At 44.2% G+C, this 18,380-nt stretch overlaps 1 protein-coding gene across 10 annotated transcripts in view; it reads right to left on the reverse strand.

The window, feature by feature from the left end:
• The window catches only part of LOC115180596 (neuron navigator 3), a 365,512-nt gene that overhangs the window by 40,273 nt on the left and 306,859 nt on the right, over positions 1-18,380 (reverse strand). For all 10 annotated transcript variants that reach the window (XM_029742805.1, XM_029742797.1, XM_029742801.1 and 7 more), the window contains 3 exons: positions 3,002-3,128; positions 2,007-2,295; positions 400-1,111 (listed from right to left, as the gene is read on the reverse strand). In XM_029742805.1, the coding sequence (XP_029598665.1) occupies positions 400-1,111; positions 2,007-2,295; positions 3,002-3,128 (1,128 nt within the window). The remainder of the gene's footprint in view (positions 1-399; positions 1,112-2,006; positions 2,296-3,001; positions 3,129-18,380) is intronic.

An 18,380-nucleotide genomic window follows, 5' to 3' on the forward strand; every position in this document is an offset into this window, starting at 1 on the left:
GTTTCTGTGCTGGGTTATGATTTAGTGTCTTATTACCTTATTAAAAAAAATAATAATAAAAAAAAAAAAAATATATATATATATATATATATATATGAGAGACTTTGGAATGCTAATTCTGCGCCGCTTCAGAGAAGAAGTGAACTTCTACCTGTAATTCTGACAGCACCAATGAACACCTCTATCTATCAGTAGCATCTTGGAGCTGAGAAATATTGTACCTCACAAACAACACTTCATTATTCTGTGGTGGCCTCGAGCACGCAGTCGGTGAGAGTGCCTAGGGAACAACAAGCTCCCTCCACCTTTATAATAGAGATGAAAAATGGCAGCTGCTTGGCTAGGCTACCAAGCTCTTTTATGATTGCAGGAGAAACCAAGTGAGCAGTGTTGACTGACCTGCGGAAGGTAGGCGAGGCGATGTCCGGGTACTTGGACCCTGGTTGCCTGAGGCCAGACTGGCCCGTGGAGGTGGGGCTGGACTTGGGGGAGGTGGATAAACCTGCTGGGTCCTGGTCCGACACCGCCACTTTCTCCTTGTCTGTCTGGTTGATGGTGATGGGGACAGGGCTTGAGCGCCCCGAGCCCACCTTCCCAGCATCCCTTCGCTTGGTCCCCGTTCCTCCGGCCGACTTGCCGCTGACATTGGAATCGATGCTGCTGGAACTGGTGCGGTGGCCGCTGCGCCCCACCACCCCCCCGCTGGAGGACTTGGCCGGCCGGGGCAGAGAGCGGTACTGGAGGGGCACCTTGGAGCCTCCGCAGCCCATCAGCACCCCATCGTCCTGGGGCTGGGAGCCGTCCAGGCTGGTCTTACGGCCTCCGCTGATCCCTGTCCCCTTGCCGATAGCTGAAGACTTGGGCACCTTCCCCAGGGTGGCGGAGCCACTGGTCAGGGTGGCACCGCTGGACGTGATGAGGGCACCGGAGGGGGGGCTGGCCATCTTTTTATAGCCGAACGACCCAGTGGTGGGGGGGCGGGCAATGCCCGAGGGGGGTTTCTTGCCCTCGTCGCCACTACTTTTGCCGGCGTCGGAGGGCGAGCGCTGGATGCCAGCGGTCTTGGCGGGGGCCTTGCATTTCTCTGAGGCCTTGGCGTCATCAGTTTTACCTGTCGATACAAAGGCCAGTCATTAACAAGCTGGCAAACACCTTCCCCTCTGCAAACTGCTGGGGTACTGAATAATTTAGTTAGGATCGAGCAGAGGGGAGACGGACCTCGCAGCTTATTGGTAAATAACGGGACTCATCTTCATCATCACCTGTAGGGCTACAGGGCAGGTGTGCCAAATGACTTTATACTTCGCTAACATTTTACAACTCTTTTCACAAAGCTCAGCTAAAATAGAAAGCTATACTAATCCAAACATGAGGAGACTTGCTGAGAAAACCAAAACACGATGGAGAAAAAGATAAAGTAGAACGGAGAAACACCAAACATTACCGATGGCCTCAAAGGGCAACGACACTGGTTTCCTAATGAATAATCTGATTGGCCGAAATCTTTGACCCTGTTATTTAATCAATGTCAAACTGGAACACATCAACAAATGAAATTCACTTATAAATGAAGCTAGGATGGACATTTCCTGGTTCAAATATCAACCAGACAGGCAGGCCTACTGGACAACTTATTTGTATTGCTTTTAAATCTTTTTAATGACTTTTAATCTTATTAACACTTTGTTCTAGCTAGCTATTTGTGTAGGTAGCTATCAAGTAAACACAATGATAGAGAATAATCTACACCACCAGCCATCCTCAGTTAGACATGGGCCCTGTTCAAATAGGACAGAAATACATCCTTCCTAGAAGTAATCACAGATCTGAATTGGTGAACGTGATACGGCAGTAACCTTGGATACACCGATACAATAATTTATACTGTAGATCTATGCTCACCTCAAGACAACAAGGAAGGAAGGAAGCATTTCTACAGTATTCCAACAGGGCCATGGTAGAATGAAATAAGCAAGGTCTGAAGTAGGTCGAAGGGCGGGTCCTACCAGGGGTTTTGAGAGTGGCACTGGTGCCTTTGGTCCGGGGGGGCGTGATGCCCACCTGGGCAGTCATACCCCTCCTCCAGGAGCCAGTCTGGGACATGGGTAGGCCCGTCTTCTGCCCGGGATCCTCGCCGCACTGCCCCGCTGGCGAGGAAGCAGAGTAGGAGGAGGAAGGCTTCCACTTTGAGCCGGGCTCCATGCTGACATCCAGCTCCTCGTCCACCTTCTTCAGATCTTCAGCTCCGGCCCAGCTGCTGCTGACCTCCTGCTCCACATGCTGGTGTGTATCCGCCTGGGACAGTAACCCACACACCTTTATTTTAGTATCCTTGTGGTGACCAAAACATTTATTCCCATTCAAAATCCTATTTTCCATTACCCTAAACTTAACCCCTAACACTAAAATAGGCTTTTTCCTTGTTTTACTATCCTTATGAGGACTTCTGGTCCCCACTAGGATAGTAAAACAAAACCACACGCACGCACGCACGCACGCACGCACGCGCACACACACACACACACACACAATACAGTATGAGTAAGCCACCTGACAGATGGTGAACCCTCCCTCACTAACCACACCAACAGTCTCTTAAGAGATCAATCTGTTGAGGTTTCCACAAGGCACACATACTTGGCTATTTTTACCATGCTCCCTGAACACTGCACAAGGAGTGGGTTCCGCTGTACATTTCCTTGGCTTTCTCTCTTGAAAGTCAAGGAAAACAAAGTAAATAGCTTCATTTCCAGACTACAGTGATATACCTCATTGTTACACATACTCAAAAAGTATGACAGACATGTCCCTGTTTTAATTGAAGCAAGTGCAAAGACAGTGATGCTTCAGTATCATTACTCACAGTTAGTTCAATGTCTGGTAGCATGGATATGCTCTATTCTTGTTAATTTATAAGAGAATAAACAAGAGATAGGCTCTATGGGTCGTTCTGGCTCAGACAAGCCTACTTCCTTCATTTACACTCCATGGTGTACTGTACCTGGGCTGCCTTGTTCTTGCGTGGTGACGATGTGACAGCGGGGTAGGTGGGCGTGTTCAGATCGTCTGTGCTGATGTTATCTACAGTGTCACTGAGACCGCTGCTGACCGAACTGCTGTCATCCCAACTACCAGAGAGAGAGAGAGATGGGGTGTCAGAGATGAGTGATAAAGACAGAAGCCATCCATCTTTCCACCATATCAATCTTTCATTCCATTTTGTCATCCCTCCACAAATACCAACAATCCTCTCCTTCACCCTTCCAGTAACCCTTCAGGTAAACTTAGAAACGTGCATCTCTGCACCGTGTAAAAGAGAAACCCTTTCCAACCTGCAGGTAATGCACTCTGTGTAGGGTGAAGTTGCCCCTAGCCACTGATCTTGAGTCAGTTTTGCATTTCCCTGACTAATGGTTAACTTTATGATTGGTGGAGGGGAAGGTGATCCTAGATTTGTACCTAGGGGAAGGGAAACTTCACCCTGAGGTGCACTATGCATTGTACCTGCATCTGGCTTCCTATCACGCTGCCTTAATGAAACCTACCCAGTCCCCAGGGAACCAGGAGATATGCCGGAAACAAGCAATCTCTGTCGTGTGTGGGGATTCGCTCAATTTCCAATCACCTCCTCCCATCTATCACTGTTGTTGATCATTCATCCTCTCTAATTAGTACATTGAGTGGCGGTGGCCCTCTTTAAATCTTCATTAGGCTATTGACTTCTGCGTATTGTGTATCCTGGGATAATTTCTCAACAAATCCAATTTATTTATGAAGCTTTTTTTACATCAGAAGATGTCACAAAGTGCTTATGCAGAAACCCAGGCTAAAACCCCAAACAGCAAGCAATGCAGATGTAGAAGCACGGTGGCAAGGAAAAACTCCCTGGAAAGGCAGGAACCTAGTGGAGATTATAAGAGTACATGGCCATTAAGGCCACATCACTCTTCATGATGTTCAAACATTCATAGATGACCAGCAGGGTCAAAACATGACTATATATGTGATGTATGGATCAGGACTGTATATGTGATGTATGGATCAGGACTGTATATGTGATGTATGGATCAGTACTGTATGTGTGATGTATGGATCAGGACTGTATATGTGATGTATGGATCAGGACTGTATATGGGATGTATGGATCAGGACTGTATATGTGATGTATGGATCAGGACTGTATATGGGATGTATGGATCAGGACTGTATATGGGATGTATGGATCAGGACTGTATATGGGATGTATGGATCCGGACTGTATATGGGATGTATGGATCAGGACTGTATATGGGATGTATGGATCAGGACTGTATATGTGATGTATGGATCAGGACTGTATATGTGATGTATGGAACATGTTAGCATTACATCATTAGATGGTTTTGACTTTCTTATCAGGCATCGGTTCAAATACTATTTAAAATCTTTCCAATACTTTGAGTGTTTGTTTGAGCCTGGCTGGAGTGTGGGTGGGTGGCTTTTTCAGTTTTTAAACTATTCTATCGGTTCCATTGCGTCAGGCAAGCGGAATCAAGCCCAGATAAAGTGTTTGAAATGATTTCAAATAGTATCTGAACACTGGTCTAGTTATTATGCAGGTGATGTACCCAGAACCCCTAAACAAAGGCCATATGGTTCAACCAGTGATCATTTCTGCACACGCTGTTTAATTACCACAGCTCCAGAGATTGGGGATCTCCAGAAATATGTTTCAGTCATGTCCAATTCCATTTTCTCTTATCACACCTAATAAATCCCCCTCAATAATAATGTATTAGTTCTCTCTCCGTCTCAGGCTCATGCACTCACACACACACACACACACACACACACACACACACACACACACACACACACACAGTGGATGGTTGCCATGACAATCTGTGTATGTATCTCTAGCATGAATTAACATTCGGAATCTGATCACCTCACTAAAGCTAGAAATTGAGTCTCAGAGGAAAATGCAGCCAATTTGATCCAGCATAGCTACAGTCATACATACAGGGAACTAAAGAAATACGACAAATGAACCAACAACGTGTGGGAACCTCACCGACTGTCTAAGAGGGGAGAGAGGAGAGGATTTAACCTGCTCAAGGACATGAAACAATAAACCCTGAAGTATTGTCGTCTCAATTCAATCATATGTGACTGAGCAACTGTCCTCTACCACATATGGGAGATGACATACCAGAGATGACAGATCAGAGGTGACAGATCAGAGATGACTTCCAATCCCTTAGAAAAGTGAATCAGTTCTCATTGCTAGGATAGTTTGCTAATTCCATTTTAGTTGAGTGAACATTACTTCTCCCCTGACATCTATAACTCATCCAAGACAAAGCTGAAACCCAAAGACAGGCTCAAAAGGAGAAAGTAATGGGTGTTGGGAGAGATGTGTGGGTGTTCCTCTGAAAGATATAACAGTGTGGACATGCACGGGTGCGTTCTCCCTGCTCATTGATTTTTCCCACCTCTTTCGTGCTTTTCAAGGGGATTGAAAGCTATTCATATCTGCATTGGATAACACCAAAAATTTAAATATCAAGTTCACCGTTGGTTATACAGTAATAAAATCCTTCCCTTTTGCAATGCTAACAGGGTGAGCCTGTTAAGAAGACGGAGTTGGAAAGGGCACGTTTTCTTCCGATGATATTGTTCATAGTACTATTTACTTACTGTACTGTATGTAGAGTTGGAAACTATTTCAATTGGAGCAAAAGTTTGAACTGTACAAATGGAATCCCTGACATTTAAATGGGAATTCTCAGCTCCTCCATCTTTTTGGAATATAGGTGTCTGAACATCTCAATTCCATGAAATAAATGGAAACTATAAATTGCCTGTGTCTGGCATGGATCCCATTTCACGATAGCCAATATCTCATTGGCCATATGTCATTTATTATTTAGCCATTTCATTTGTCCCCAAACTCTATTATTAGGAGGGAGTCTCAATGATGACCGTGCCCAGGGTGAGTGATTGAATCATCATGTGTGAAGATGCAGATCTTCACTAGAAACATTTATTCTCTTCCTCATTGTTTTAATTGATGGTGGTATTTATTGTTTGCTTAAACGGGCCTGGATGCTATTTTCATTACATATTTTCTACGATATTAGAAGCAAACTATCATCAACAGTTGATTCATTGTGTCTATGTTGAGAATGTTGTAGGTGGTAATTGGCCACACCGCTTGTTAAGTCCTGATTCAGGACAGGTGCTTAGTGTTGTAGGTGGTAATTGGCCACACCGCTCGTTAAGTCCTAATTCAGGACAGGTGCTTAGTGTTGTAGGTGGTAATTGGCCACACCGCTCATTAAGTCCTGATTCAGGACAGGTCATTAGTGTTGTAGGTGGTAATTGGCCACACCGCTCGTTAAGTCCTGATTCAGGACAGGTCATTAGTGTTGTAGGTGGTAATTGGCCACACCGTTCGTTAAGTCCTGATTCAGGACAGGTGCTTAGTGTTCTAGGTGGGGTAATTGGCCACACCGCTCGTTAAGTCCTGATTCAGGACAGGTGCTTAGTGGCATTGGTTAGATGGCATCAGTTGAGCCTTTGAGACTTTCCATTGAGTATGTTTATATGCACACTAATAATTCAATAACAAACTGATTATGGTAATAGGTCGAGTATGGCATAAACATCTTACTCTGATTATCTTAACCAGCTTAAAGTCATATTCCAAGTAAGCAGCACACTCCGATTAAAACACCTAGATTTTTTTGAAATCTTTCGAATGATTAGGTATTCACAATCTGAGTATTCACAATAATCATAGTATTGTGTGCATGTAAACGTACCCATTGTCTGGGACAGAAATGTATGGGGCTTCTGTGTAGCTCAGCTATTAAGACAGTTTGTATCCCATTGCTTTTACACATTAAAAGCCTGGATGTATTTACATCGAATCAATCAGAGTGGTTACTTTGTGAACAAGCCATTTCAAAGATCAACAGCTACTCTAACATCAAACGTGTAATTGTCGTTTCACCGCAAGAGCTGCACTGACCTGATCTCAAACAGTCAGATGGTGCTTAAAGTGAAAGGCACTATGCATCTTTTCTCCAATAGGATTCTACAAAGACACGGAAATCGATAGCCTCGAAAAAAGGTGGCTTATTTGCTGTAATCACTTCCTCTTATCTTAAGCGGCCGATGGCGACGCCACGACTTTGCCTGGAAGTTGTTACGACAAGCTTCAGCATCCAAAGCACTTGTGGTGGCTGACAGTGACTTTCCACTCCCAGAATGGAACATGGAGAAATAAACTTCTGACTTGACGATGATGGCACTCAGGATCAAGAATGCACTCTGAGCTAACGCTTGAGTTTCCATAGTGACAGCAGCTTTTGTCAGGTCACATCGTCTTTCTACTTAGATGTGCCCCTCTGAAAATAAAGAAACCTGTCCTGTTCTTCCAGGGCCGGCCCCAGGCTGCTAAGGGGTGCCCAACCCGTTTATAAACTCAGTCGGGGTCTCAACTTACTGTTGAGAGTTAGAATAGAAAAATACACAAGGTGCAAGTTAGAAAGTTGGTTGTGCATCAGCAATTTTTCTGTTGTTATCTCAGTCACTCAATAAGCCATGTCAGCTAACAATTTTTAGACTGGTAAATTAGTCTAGCCAGCTATCTAAACTAATAATCATGGCCGAATACTGACCGGTCACGCAGGGCACGTGCCCAAAAGCCCTGACCTCCAGGGGGCCCGCATTGATTTTGTTAGTCACTCTCACTCAGATATCATTAACATGGCATAAGTCATGGCATAATGTGTAGAACTGCAGAAAATTAGCTTTAAAACTGAATAAATCTCACTTAGGGCCGCTAAAAGGCTAGAGTCGGTCCTGTGTTCTTCACAACTGCAACACCAACAGGGGGAATGTGATGTCCCTTTCCTAAATGTCCCCAGAGACCAGACATCCTTGGGTAACAGACAAGAAGAGGGCCGACAGAGACACGTTTAAGACTGCGTCCAAAAACCTTTTTATCACAGTAGTGCAGTACAAGGGAATAGGGTGCCATTTGGAATGGATCTATCACCGTCTCAGAGGAATTGGTAGCGTACCAAAATCCCAGTTTTGGGAAGTGATGAGAGACCGGCCCTTAGATGACTCGTGTCTCCTTTCTGATGATCAATACCTTTGGATGACTGTGTACTGCGCAGGCAACCGGGCCAGAATACTAAGACAAAATAGAGCTCCTAAACTTTCAAACATTTCATGCGATACAGTCCATACTATGTTACTAATAATATGATAAAAACTATACTACTGTACAGCGTCAATCGTCCTTTATGCCCAATCTTACACATCAAACTCCTGATCAATCTATAAGGTGAGTCTTCTGTGAGAGAAGGCCAGACATAAAGGAAAGAGACTCTTATCTGATATACTTTCAATTCCCCCCACCAAATCCATCACTTTTGATAACATCGACGGTAGCACTGTCTATTTGGGATGATTGAGTAGAGTGGGGAGGCTAAATTCCTGTGAAGAAGGGATTGCTTTTATATACCGGATCCCAAATTGAGTCTAAATCACAAAATTACAGGGATGGTTTTCAAGGAAATGGTATGAAAATGTTGTGAGATAGTCAGCCTTGACTAACAGCTAACAAGTGATGACTATCTATCCATATGATACTGTTTGGATATCCAAATAGCTACTTCCTGATTCATAGCCTGTGTTATTATTGGCTGCCACACTAATGAGCAGAACTAAAACAGATGGCTGTTTAAAAACTCCACTGCCTTCAAATTGTTTTCTAAAAGTGAGTAAATTGTCTCTCACTCTCGGCTGTGACACATTGGGTACAATTCCCTCTTCCCTCCTGCGGTGGTCTTCTTAACACAATGCTGACAATCTAAAGTAATATTAATTAGTCTACAAAGTGCTGGGAAATAAGATTATAATTCTCTGCTATTTTCCACCCCAATTTGTCCCAGTTAGAACGTGTTGACTATCACAGACTTGGGGCGATCTGGATTGTTCTTGAAAAAATAAGCTTGTAATCGCAACGCTAACTAACCCTTTTGATTTCTCTGCCATCCTCTTTTGTGGTGGTAAGTCAATTGCTTTAATTAAGTGACTGTCTCTAATGTGCAATTCAGAATGATTGTATTTGGCTAGAAGAAGGAGTAGTTAGGAAGACAAATAATACTTTACAAAAAGTGACCTATAAATCAAGCATAATGTTAGAGGGGACATTTCTTGATAACACATCCCAGAATAAAAGCTTGTTACTCAAACCGTGTATGATTACATTGTCAATACATTGTTATGAAGCACAGGAGGACAGGGGCGAATTAATTCCTTGATTATATTGATTAAGGAATAAAGCCACTCTTCGACAACATGCACTATAGATATACAGTAGTAATAACTTTATTTATTTATTTTATTTCACCTTTATTTAACCAGGTAGGCCAGTTGAAAACAAGTTCTCATTTACAACTGCGACCTGGACAAGATAAAGCAAAGCAGTGTGACACAAACAACACAGAGTTACACATGGGATAAACAAACGTACAGTCAATAACACAATAGAAAAATCTATATACAGTGTGTGCAAATGTAGTAATAACTAATATACAGTACAGGTAAAGTAACCCTACAGTACTACCTAAAGGTATTCAACTCCTCTCCGCCCTCAGCCTAGCTTAGTGCAGCCAAGGCCAGTTTACAGGAGGACCCCTGAGGGCTGTCCTGAGAGCATGCCTGTATTGGCTGAATATTTAATAGCGGTGCATCCCTAGGCACCAGCCCCTGATGGAATCATTGGTGATGTCTCTGACAGGCAGCGAGTCCCTCAGAGCTGCGGATGGGCGACACACGCCAGGGGCCTCTCCATATCTCTAGGGGCCCGGCCCCAGACAGAGCTCATAGCTATGACCAATAACCCTATCACAGCCTTGAAGCTGTGTCAACACTAACAGTATAGGTGTTTGAGTCACAAGCTCTTTAATAAACAACAACGTGTAAGTCTCGCTGTGTGTCTCGATATGTTGCTAGATGTAAAGCATGTTGATTCCCCCTTCTGTATATCATGTACAGTACCAGTCAAACATTTGGACATTTGGTTTTTCTTTATTTTTACATTGTAGAAAACTAGATAAGACATCAAAAATATGAAATAACACATATGGAATCATGTAGTAACCAACAAAGTGTTAAACAAATCCAAATATATTTTATATTTGAGATTCTTCAAAGCCACCCTTGCCTTGATGACAGCTTGACACACTCTTGGCATTCTCTCAAACAGATTCATGAGGTAGTCACCTGGAATGCATTTCAATGAACATGTGTGCCTTCTTAAAAGTTAACAATGAGTTAACTTAACTTAATGCGTTTGAGCCAATCAGTTGTGTTGTGACAAGGTAGGGATGGTATACAGAAGATAGCCCTATTTGGTAAAAGTCCATACTATGGACTATTTAGTCCAAGTCCATATTATGGCAAGAACAGCTCAAATAAGCAAAGATAACCGACAGTCCATCATTACTTTAAGACATGAAGGTCAGTCAATACGGATAATGTCAAGAACTTTGAAAGATTCCTCAAGTGCAGTCTCAAAAACCATCAAGTGCTATGATGAAACTGGCTCTCATGAGGACCACCAGAGGAAAGGAAGACCCAGAGTTACCTCTGCTGCAGAGGATATGTTCATTAGAGTTAACTGCACCTCAGATTGCAGCCCAAATAAATGCTTCACAGAGTTCAAGTAACAGACACATCTCAACATCAAATGTTCAGAGGAGACTGTGTGAATCAGCCCTTCATGGTCGAATTGCTGCAAAGAAACCACTACTAAAGGACACCAATAAGAAGAAGAGACTTGCTTGGGCCAAGAAACACGAGCAATGGACATTAGACCGGTGGAAATGTTGATTTGTTTAACACTTTTTTTGGTTACTACATGATTCCCATACGTGTTATTTCATAGTTTTGATGTCTTCACTATTATTCTACAATGTAGAAAATAGTACAAATAAAGAAAAACCCTTGAATGAGTAGGTGTGTCCAAACTTTTGACTGGTACTGTATACAATGTATCATATCCAGAAAATAAACTTTAGGAAAGTCACAATACACACTGAAGACTCTGTTCAAATTCCTGTAAACCCAGAAGCCTTTTCTCTTGACGTGCCAGATTTCCCTCAGGTTTAATAACAACGGCAGTGTCTAGTATTGATGCTAGTGTTTCCTACTATGCATTGTAGTACGTACTTTCCAAACATAGAGTGCAATGAAATGGCTCCTCTCATCCCTGCAAACAGCGTCTCATGCAATATTCAATACAGTAAATGTTGCTCGGCAAAGGGAGAAAAAAACCAGACGATTTCAATGCTATTTGCAGCATGTAGAACGGATGACTGTAAAACAGAGGAATGGAAGAAGCAATGTTTTTTCAGAAGAGTACCTTGTGGTGTTGTGTATGTGTGACCGGCATCGACAGTAGCATGCGACCCTTTCTCTGAGGACTTGTTGTGTAACAGCGACCCAAACTCCCACACGTCACCCAGACTCTCACAATAAGAAGCTACAGTGATGTGTTCTCTCTGCATTTCTCAACACAATGACAAGCACATTCATTCATACAGTTCTTTCATTTGGCGTCTTTTGTAAAGAACTGTTGATGTTCTAAATGCAGCCACAGAGAATCTGTTGGGAGGTGGATTACGCCCTGAGGTGTTTTCATAAACGGTTTGTCTTTAATACTAAATTGAAAGTGACTGTATGTATAATTCAAGGACATCATCACCGTTCCTTCAGAAGAATCATGAAAATGTTAAGACGATAAAACCAAAGAGATAAACAGTCGTTTTCAAGATGACACCCATTCGCTTAATACCATGAAATACCATGACACCCATTCGCTTAATACCATGAAATACACTCAGGATCAATCTGTGACACCCATTCCACCTCAAAACAAAGAGAATAAAACGCTGAACACGGTTTAGAGCAGTGTAGGGTGAAGTGAATTGTTGAGACACACGTCGACGCCATAATGGGGACGCTTTCAAAGAAACTGCTTTCAAAGTGCTCTAGCCGTGTTAGTCCGTCCTATAATTTTAGCCTAATGCTATTGAGCCCCGAGGCTCTCGCATTACACGTCAGAAAACATGCTGTGCTAAATGACCTTAATCAATGTTTTCCCTCTCTCTTAACCAGCAGGCTCATCCAGCTTAGCCAAAGCCAAACTGTAAAGCCAAACTGTAAACTGTCCCATCAGTATAAGTCATTCCCTACTGATCTGAGAGAACACACCAAACAAACAGCAATCAATAGCGTGTGTGTGTGTGTGTGTGTGAAGAGGGGGGTAAAGTGTGAAGGGGGGGGGGGTAAAGCGTTGGAGCCAGCTGACTCCTACTCACCTCTCTGGGAAGGATGGATGGATTATGGCTGTCTGTTGTTACAGGGACCGACTGACTGGCTGGCTGAGGCTCTCCTTCCCTGCCTGGCTCCTTCCCTGGTTGGCTGACTGACTATCGCGACCTAACTAGAGTCAGGAGCCCAGCCCACCTGCCCTGGCTGGCTGTACAGATAGCTGTGACATGACTGCACTCGGATAGTGACAGAGGGTGGAGGGACACCTACCCCATCGCTCCGCACAACCCCTCCTCCCCCCTATTCCCCTCCCTCCCGTCAGGATCCGCCCGCCACCCACTTAATCGCCAAGAGACGCCCTGCAGACCAATAAGAGCCAGCGCTGGACCACGAGGGGTTAATTGCAGCAGGATGGAGAGAAAGGGGGATGACTCTAGTAGCCTCAGGATGAGAGACAACAACAGAACCTCTTCCTGGAAGAAGAGTGAGCAAACTGTATGCTGTTTGTCTGAAAAGCCATGACTGGAAATGAGCTCATATATAATAGGTGAGGCAGGCAGGCAAGCTGTCTATATAGATTCATCTCTAGATATTATTCACAAGGCTTGTTTCCTAACCACAGAATGAGTCTGATGGGGATTCAGACTAAATGGAAGTCATTATGAGCATTGGCTTTAGAGGGCAATGTGATTGACGTTGTTTCAATACGTCATTTTTAGATTTGGCCTTGAAAACCAAGTATTTGATAAACATAATGGCTGTCACTGTCAGTAGAATCCAATTGAACAGTGTTCAACTCAATTAAATAGTTATTTTGCAGATGCTGGGAATGAGACTTGCCTTGAGGAAATAGACAGCGGCACGTCACTGCTCCTCTGCCTGGCTTGGTTTGCACAAGACAGGACTTGGTCGCTGCTGAAGTGCAGATGGCTTTTACCAGCCAGCAGTGCCAGTCAGGGGCCAACCAAAACAACACCACATGAGCTCAGTCCAACAACACAAGCTGCAGACTACAGTACAACACAGCCAGTCCAGATGACAGCAGCATGCCGTGCACAGTTCTCACCCTTTCTCTGATGTGGATTAGACAGACAGACTATTCTGTGTTCTGCTGCCTCAAGGCTGAAGATTACAACATGGCGGAGTCACAGTACTGATAAAATGGCTCTGCATCTCCAGAGAAACAAGACACCAGCTACTGTATCACTTTGTCTCACTTCCCAAGAGCCAGAGAGACACTACTTTATGTTTCCCACAATTCTTGGCAGCCAGCCTGGCTCAAATGGGGTGGCTGGCACCGTCTGGCATCCTTGGAGTCACCCAGCTGTCTGCCCCTGCCTTCTGTGGCACGCTTGCTGGCGCCACCACTGCAAGCCCCCCCCCCCCCAAGCCCCCCCCCAGGAGAATCCAGATGCAGCCCTCAGGCTCCTACCACCAGTCCCCAGCTCCCAGGCTCCAGCACCCAGTCCCCAGCTCCCCGCGCTGGGTCTGATCCCCTGTACTGGCACAGCACAACCTGGATCCTTTCCTCTCTAGGATAATGGTATTCCACCTCTCTATGTGGGGCACCAGATTAAAGAGGTGTGTCTCTATTGTCCCTAGGTGTCTTACGCTTTGGACAAATCCAATTCTCCATTCATTCATTCATTCATTCATTCATTCATTCATTCATTCATTCAAAAACCATAATTACTATTGCCACCCAGGAAATATGTGTGAGGATCGGATCAGTCATAATTAGGTGTAAACTAGAGATCAGTATGTCTATATGGACTAGTCTACCATGTATGCATTTTCATCAACTGTGCTACAGCAGTATTCATGGTGAATGAGCTAGAGGTTAGGCATTACAATATGACAGCACACAATCTATCCATGATCATCCTCAAACTTCATCTTTAGTCTTCTGCAAATTCGGGATATCTTGTTTACAGAATTCATGATTGGCGTCTTTGATCGAAACAACCGAGGCCCATGTAGACTCATAAAACTTTTATCGCTGTAATTATGCAATAACATGCATCATTTAATATGATTACATTTGTATAATCCACAACAGAGCCAGGCAGCGCGGCAGTCAATTGAATTATTCATAATGTGACTTTCATTCATTCTTATAAAAAGATTAATTCAATCATCCCAGGTAATATTCCTTTTAGACCCATGATTTCACATCACACAGAACTTCCCAGAAAAAGGCTGGCAACAACAAGCCTCCATTACCATTCAACCACCACAGCCCTCTGTGGTTGCCTCTGGCCTACTTCTCTGAATCACCCGGCAACATAGTATCAACAAAAAGGAATCTCTAGCTTCAGAAACTCGGGCCGCCCCCCACTGCTTAACACACATCATCAGATGATTATAACAGGGAATGAGTCTTACTGTCGTTGGGCTAATGATCATTCTGTTTGTTTATCCCTGTGCTGGAGAAACACAGCCCTGTAAGGTATCCATATTAGGACAGTCCCACATCAAGTTGTTTCTGAGTCACTTCTATGGATGTGTGACTCTATCCTAATATGGACACCTTTACCCTGCAAGAAAATCAATCTTCGTTGCCAGACAAACTCACTGGGATGATTCTTTGTCACAGCCCTGAGTTTGGCGGCGGCCATATTAGCCATCATTCATGACTCGGCATCGATCTGAGCTGGGGCATTTAGTCACAGAGTAGCTGCCTTCCTGTCAATACCCTGCCTTTCTATATAATGAGGCGTGACAGCACTAGTCTGTGTTGATGTACTTTGTTTCAGTGGCGCTTGTTTGTCCTCAAACTTCGACCATCTCTTGAGGTGTTGTGTCAGCCTTGACAAGTATTTGGCTCGGTGTAGGGTGACGTTGCCACAAGACACTGATCTTGGGTCAGTTTGGCATTTCCCTCTACTTTTGATTAAGATTGGGGGAGAGGAATCTGATCCTAGTCACCCCGGAGCATTTGGCTCCAGCATTTATCAAATTGGAAATAACTAATGCCAGTGTCTCTCAGCTGTAACTTCCAGGATGTAGACACTTCAATCTTTTTTCCAAGTTCTCGCTTGCACCGCATTCTCAAGGGCATCTCCCAGGCACCTGCACTGCAATCATTATAACTCTGGCAAGCTGCGACTAAGTCTTTCTCCCTTTCAGATTTTAGGCTCTGCATCGAGCAACAACAAACACCAGTTAATTACAACTTTCCAGTCTCCATAACATTAGAAAACCGAAAAAGAGCAGCTGCTTCTGGTAATGGGGAAAATGCTACGCTACGTTATCTCACTGTACTGAACACAATTCACATGCATTGCTATTTCTGTTGACTTCTACTTTGAGCCCCTTTCCTCAGACGTAGATCGGATATACTAGATCTGGCATCCAAAATAAATAAAGGGTCGCCCCCCCACCCCCCTTTTTTGTGTGTGTGTGTTTGTGCGTGTGTGTGTGTGTGTGTGTGTGTGTGTGTGTGTGTGTGTGTGAATCCACTACACCGTGGGGCAGAAGCAGGGAATAGAAGATAATCTACTTCGATGTAGTGTTTGGATGAATCTGATAACTAGATGCTGTCATGGTACCATGTCTATAGCTTATGGTCTCTGTTGATGCCACATGTTGATGCTCTCTGTTGATGCTACCTATTGATACTACATGTTGATGCTACATGTTGATACTACATGTTGATGCTACATGTTGATGCTACATGTTGATGCTACATGTTGATGCTCTCTGTTGATGCTACATGTTGATGCTCTCTGTTGATGCTACCTATGATGCTACCTGTTGGTGCTACATGTTGATGCTCTCTGTTGATGCTACATGTTGATGCTCTCTGTTGATGCTACATGTTGATGCTACAAGTTGATGCTACATGTTGATGCTATCTGATGATGCTACAAGTTGATGCTACATGTTGATGCTACATGTTGATGCTACATATTGATGCTACATGTTGATGCTACATGTTGATGCTACCTATTGATGCTACCTGTTGATGTCTGTTGATCCCACTGTAGCTCAGTTGGTAGAGCATGGCGCTTGCAACGCCAGGGTTGTGGGTTCGATTCCCACAGGGGGCCAGTATTTAAAAATGTATGCACTCTACTGTAAGTCGCTCTGGATAAGAGCATCTGCTAAATGACTAAAAATTTAAAAAATTTAAATGTTGATATATCTGCCAAAAATGCATCTGTCTTCACGTATGACCTGATTTACATTATGGCATGTATAAATAAATACATTAAGATGCTCTTATCTCAACCTTATTCCACCCTACTATGAATCCCTCCTATTACATGTTCCTCTTCCCATAACTCCAACACCCCCAGGAAACACGCACGCACGCACACACGCACGCACGCACACACACACACACACACACACATACACACGCACAGCAGTGCAATCATTTGCGGTCATCCATCAGGGAAGCAGACAACCGTGTCTTGCCCCTCCCAGCATGTATCTTTACCCACAACCCCCTTCACCCTCAGGCTCTGATCCGAGGGGTCCAGGGTCCAGCCAGACACAGTGGCAGGTGGATGGATGATCCCCAGGATACAAAGCCTTCTGGGGGGGAACACTACCTGTCCCCCCCACCCCCTCCCTGGTGCCAGACAAGGTTGACCGCACCACTGATCCTCTGATGTGTCTACTGGGAGAGAGGAGAGGACATATGGCCACAGAGAGGCTACCTGTCAGGGTTTTGCCTAGTGGATGAATCGTAGAAACACCGTCGGCCTACGTGAGGGGAAAGATAGTGGGCATAACCACAAAAGATATTGTGCATAACACAAAATAACCCAGCATCTACCATACCCGCAGTTCAATGACCTCGGTGGGGTCGGACAAATCCTTGACCTTCTAAACTGAGCCTCATACTGGCTGTAATACATGACACTTAGCAGACGCTTTCATCCACAGTCAGGTCGCAGTTGTAAATGAGAACTTGTTCTCAACTAGCCTACCTGGTTAAATAAAGGTGAAATAAAAAAATGTATCAAAAAAGTCATGCGCGCATACATGTTATATATGGGTGGGCCCAGCGGGAATCAAACCCACGATCCTGGCAGTGCAAGTGCCGTGCTCAACTAACTGAGCCACACTTACCGACAAACAATTTAAACATTCATATTTTGCACAGGCTTTCTAATAGACCCCTACATCAAACAGTAGGATATCCTATCCTGATGGGAGATGATACCCCATCCTGATGAGAGATGATACCCCATCCTGATGGGAGATGATACCCCATCCTGATGAGAGATGATACCCTCATCCTGATGAGAGATGATACCCTCATCCTGATGAGAGATGATACCCCCATCCTGATGAGAGATGATACCCCCATCCTGATGGGAGATGATACCCCATTCTGATGAGAGATGACACATCATCCTGATGAGAGATGATACCCCCATCCTGATGAGAGATGATACCCTCATCCTTATGAGAGATGATACCCCCATCCTGATGGGAGATGATACCCCATTCTGATGAGAGATGATACCCCCATCCTGATGAGAGATGACACCCCCATCCTGATGAGAGATGATACCCCATCCTGATGAGAGATGACACATCATCCTGATGAGAGATGATACCCCATCCTGATGAGAGATGATACCCCATCCTGATGAGAGATGATACCCCATCCTGATGAGAGATGACACATCATCCTGATGAGGGATGATACCCCCATCCTGATGAGAGATGACACCCCATCCTGATGAGAGATGATACCCCATCCTGATGAGAGATGATACCCCATCCTGATGAGAGATGATACCCCCATCCTGATGAGAGATGATACCCCATCCTGATGAGAGATGACACATCATCCTGATGAAAGATGACACATCATCCTGATGAGAGATGACACCCCCATCCCCCTCCTACAGTAGGACCAGAATACATATCTGTGACAATCTGTGCCCATTCCTTACACCATTGACTCTAATAAATTATTTAGACTTTAATTAGTACGGTCAATGGGTTCATGACAGGCCCTTCCTCCCCAGGAGAATATTACTCTGGTTAATGATGAATACAGTTTGCTGAATGAGGAT

Source organism: Salmo trutta, chromosome 40 (genome assembly GCF_901001165.1).
Source record: "Salmo trutta chromosome 40, fSalTru1.1, whole genome shotgun sequence".
Lineage (NCBI taxonomy): Eukaryota > Metazoa > Chordata > Actinopteri > Salmoniformes > Salmonidae > Salmo > Salmo trutta.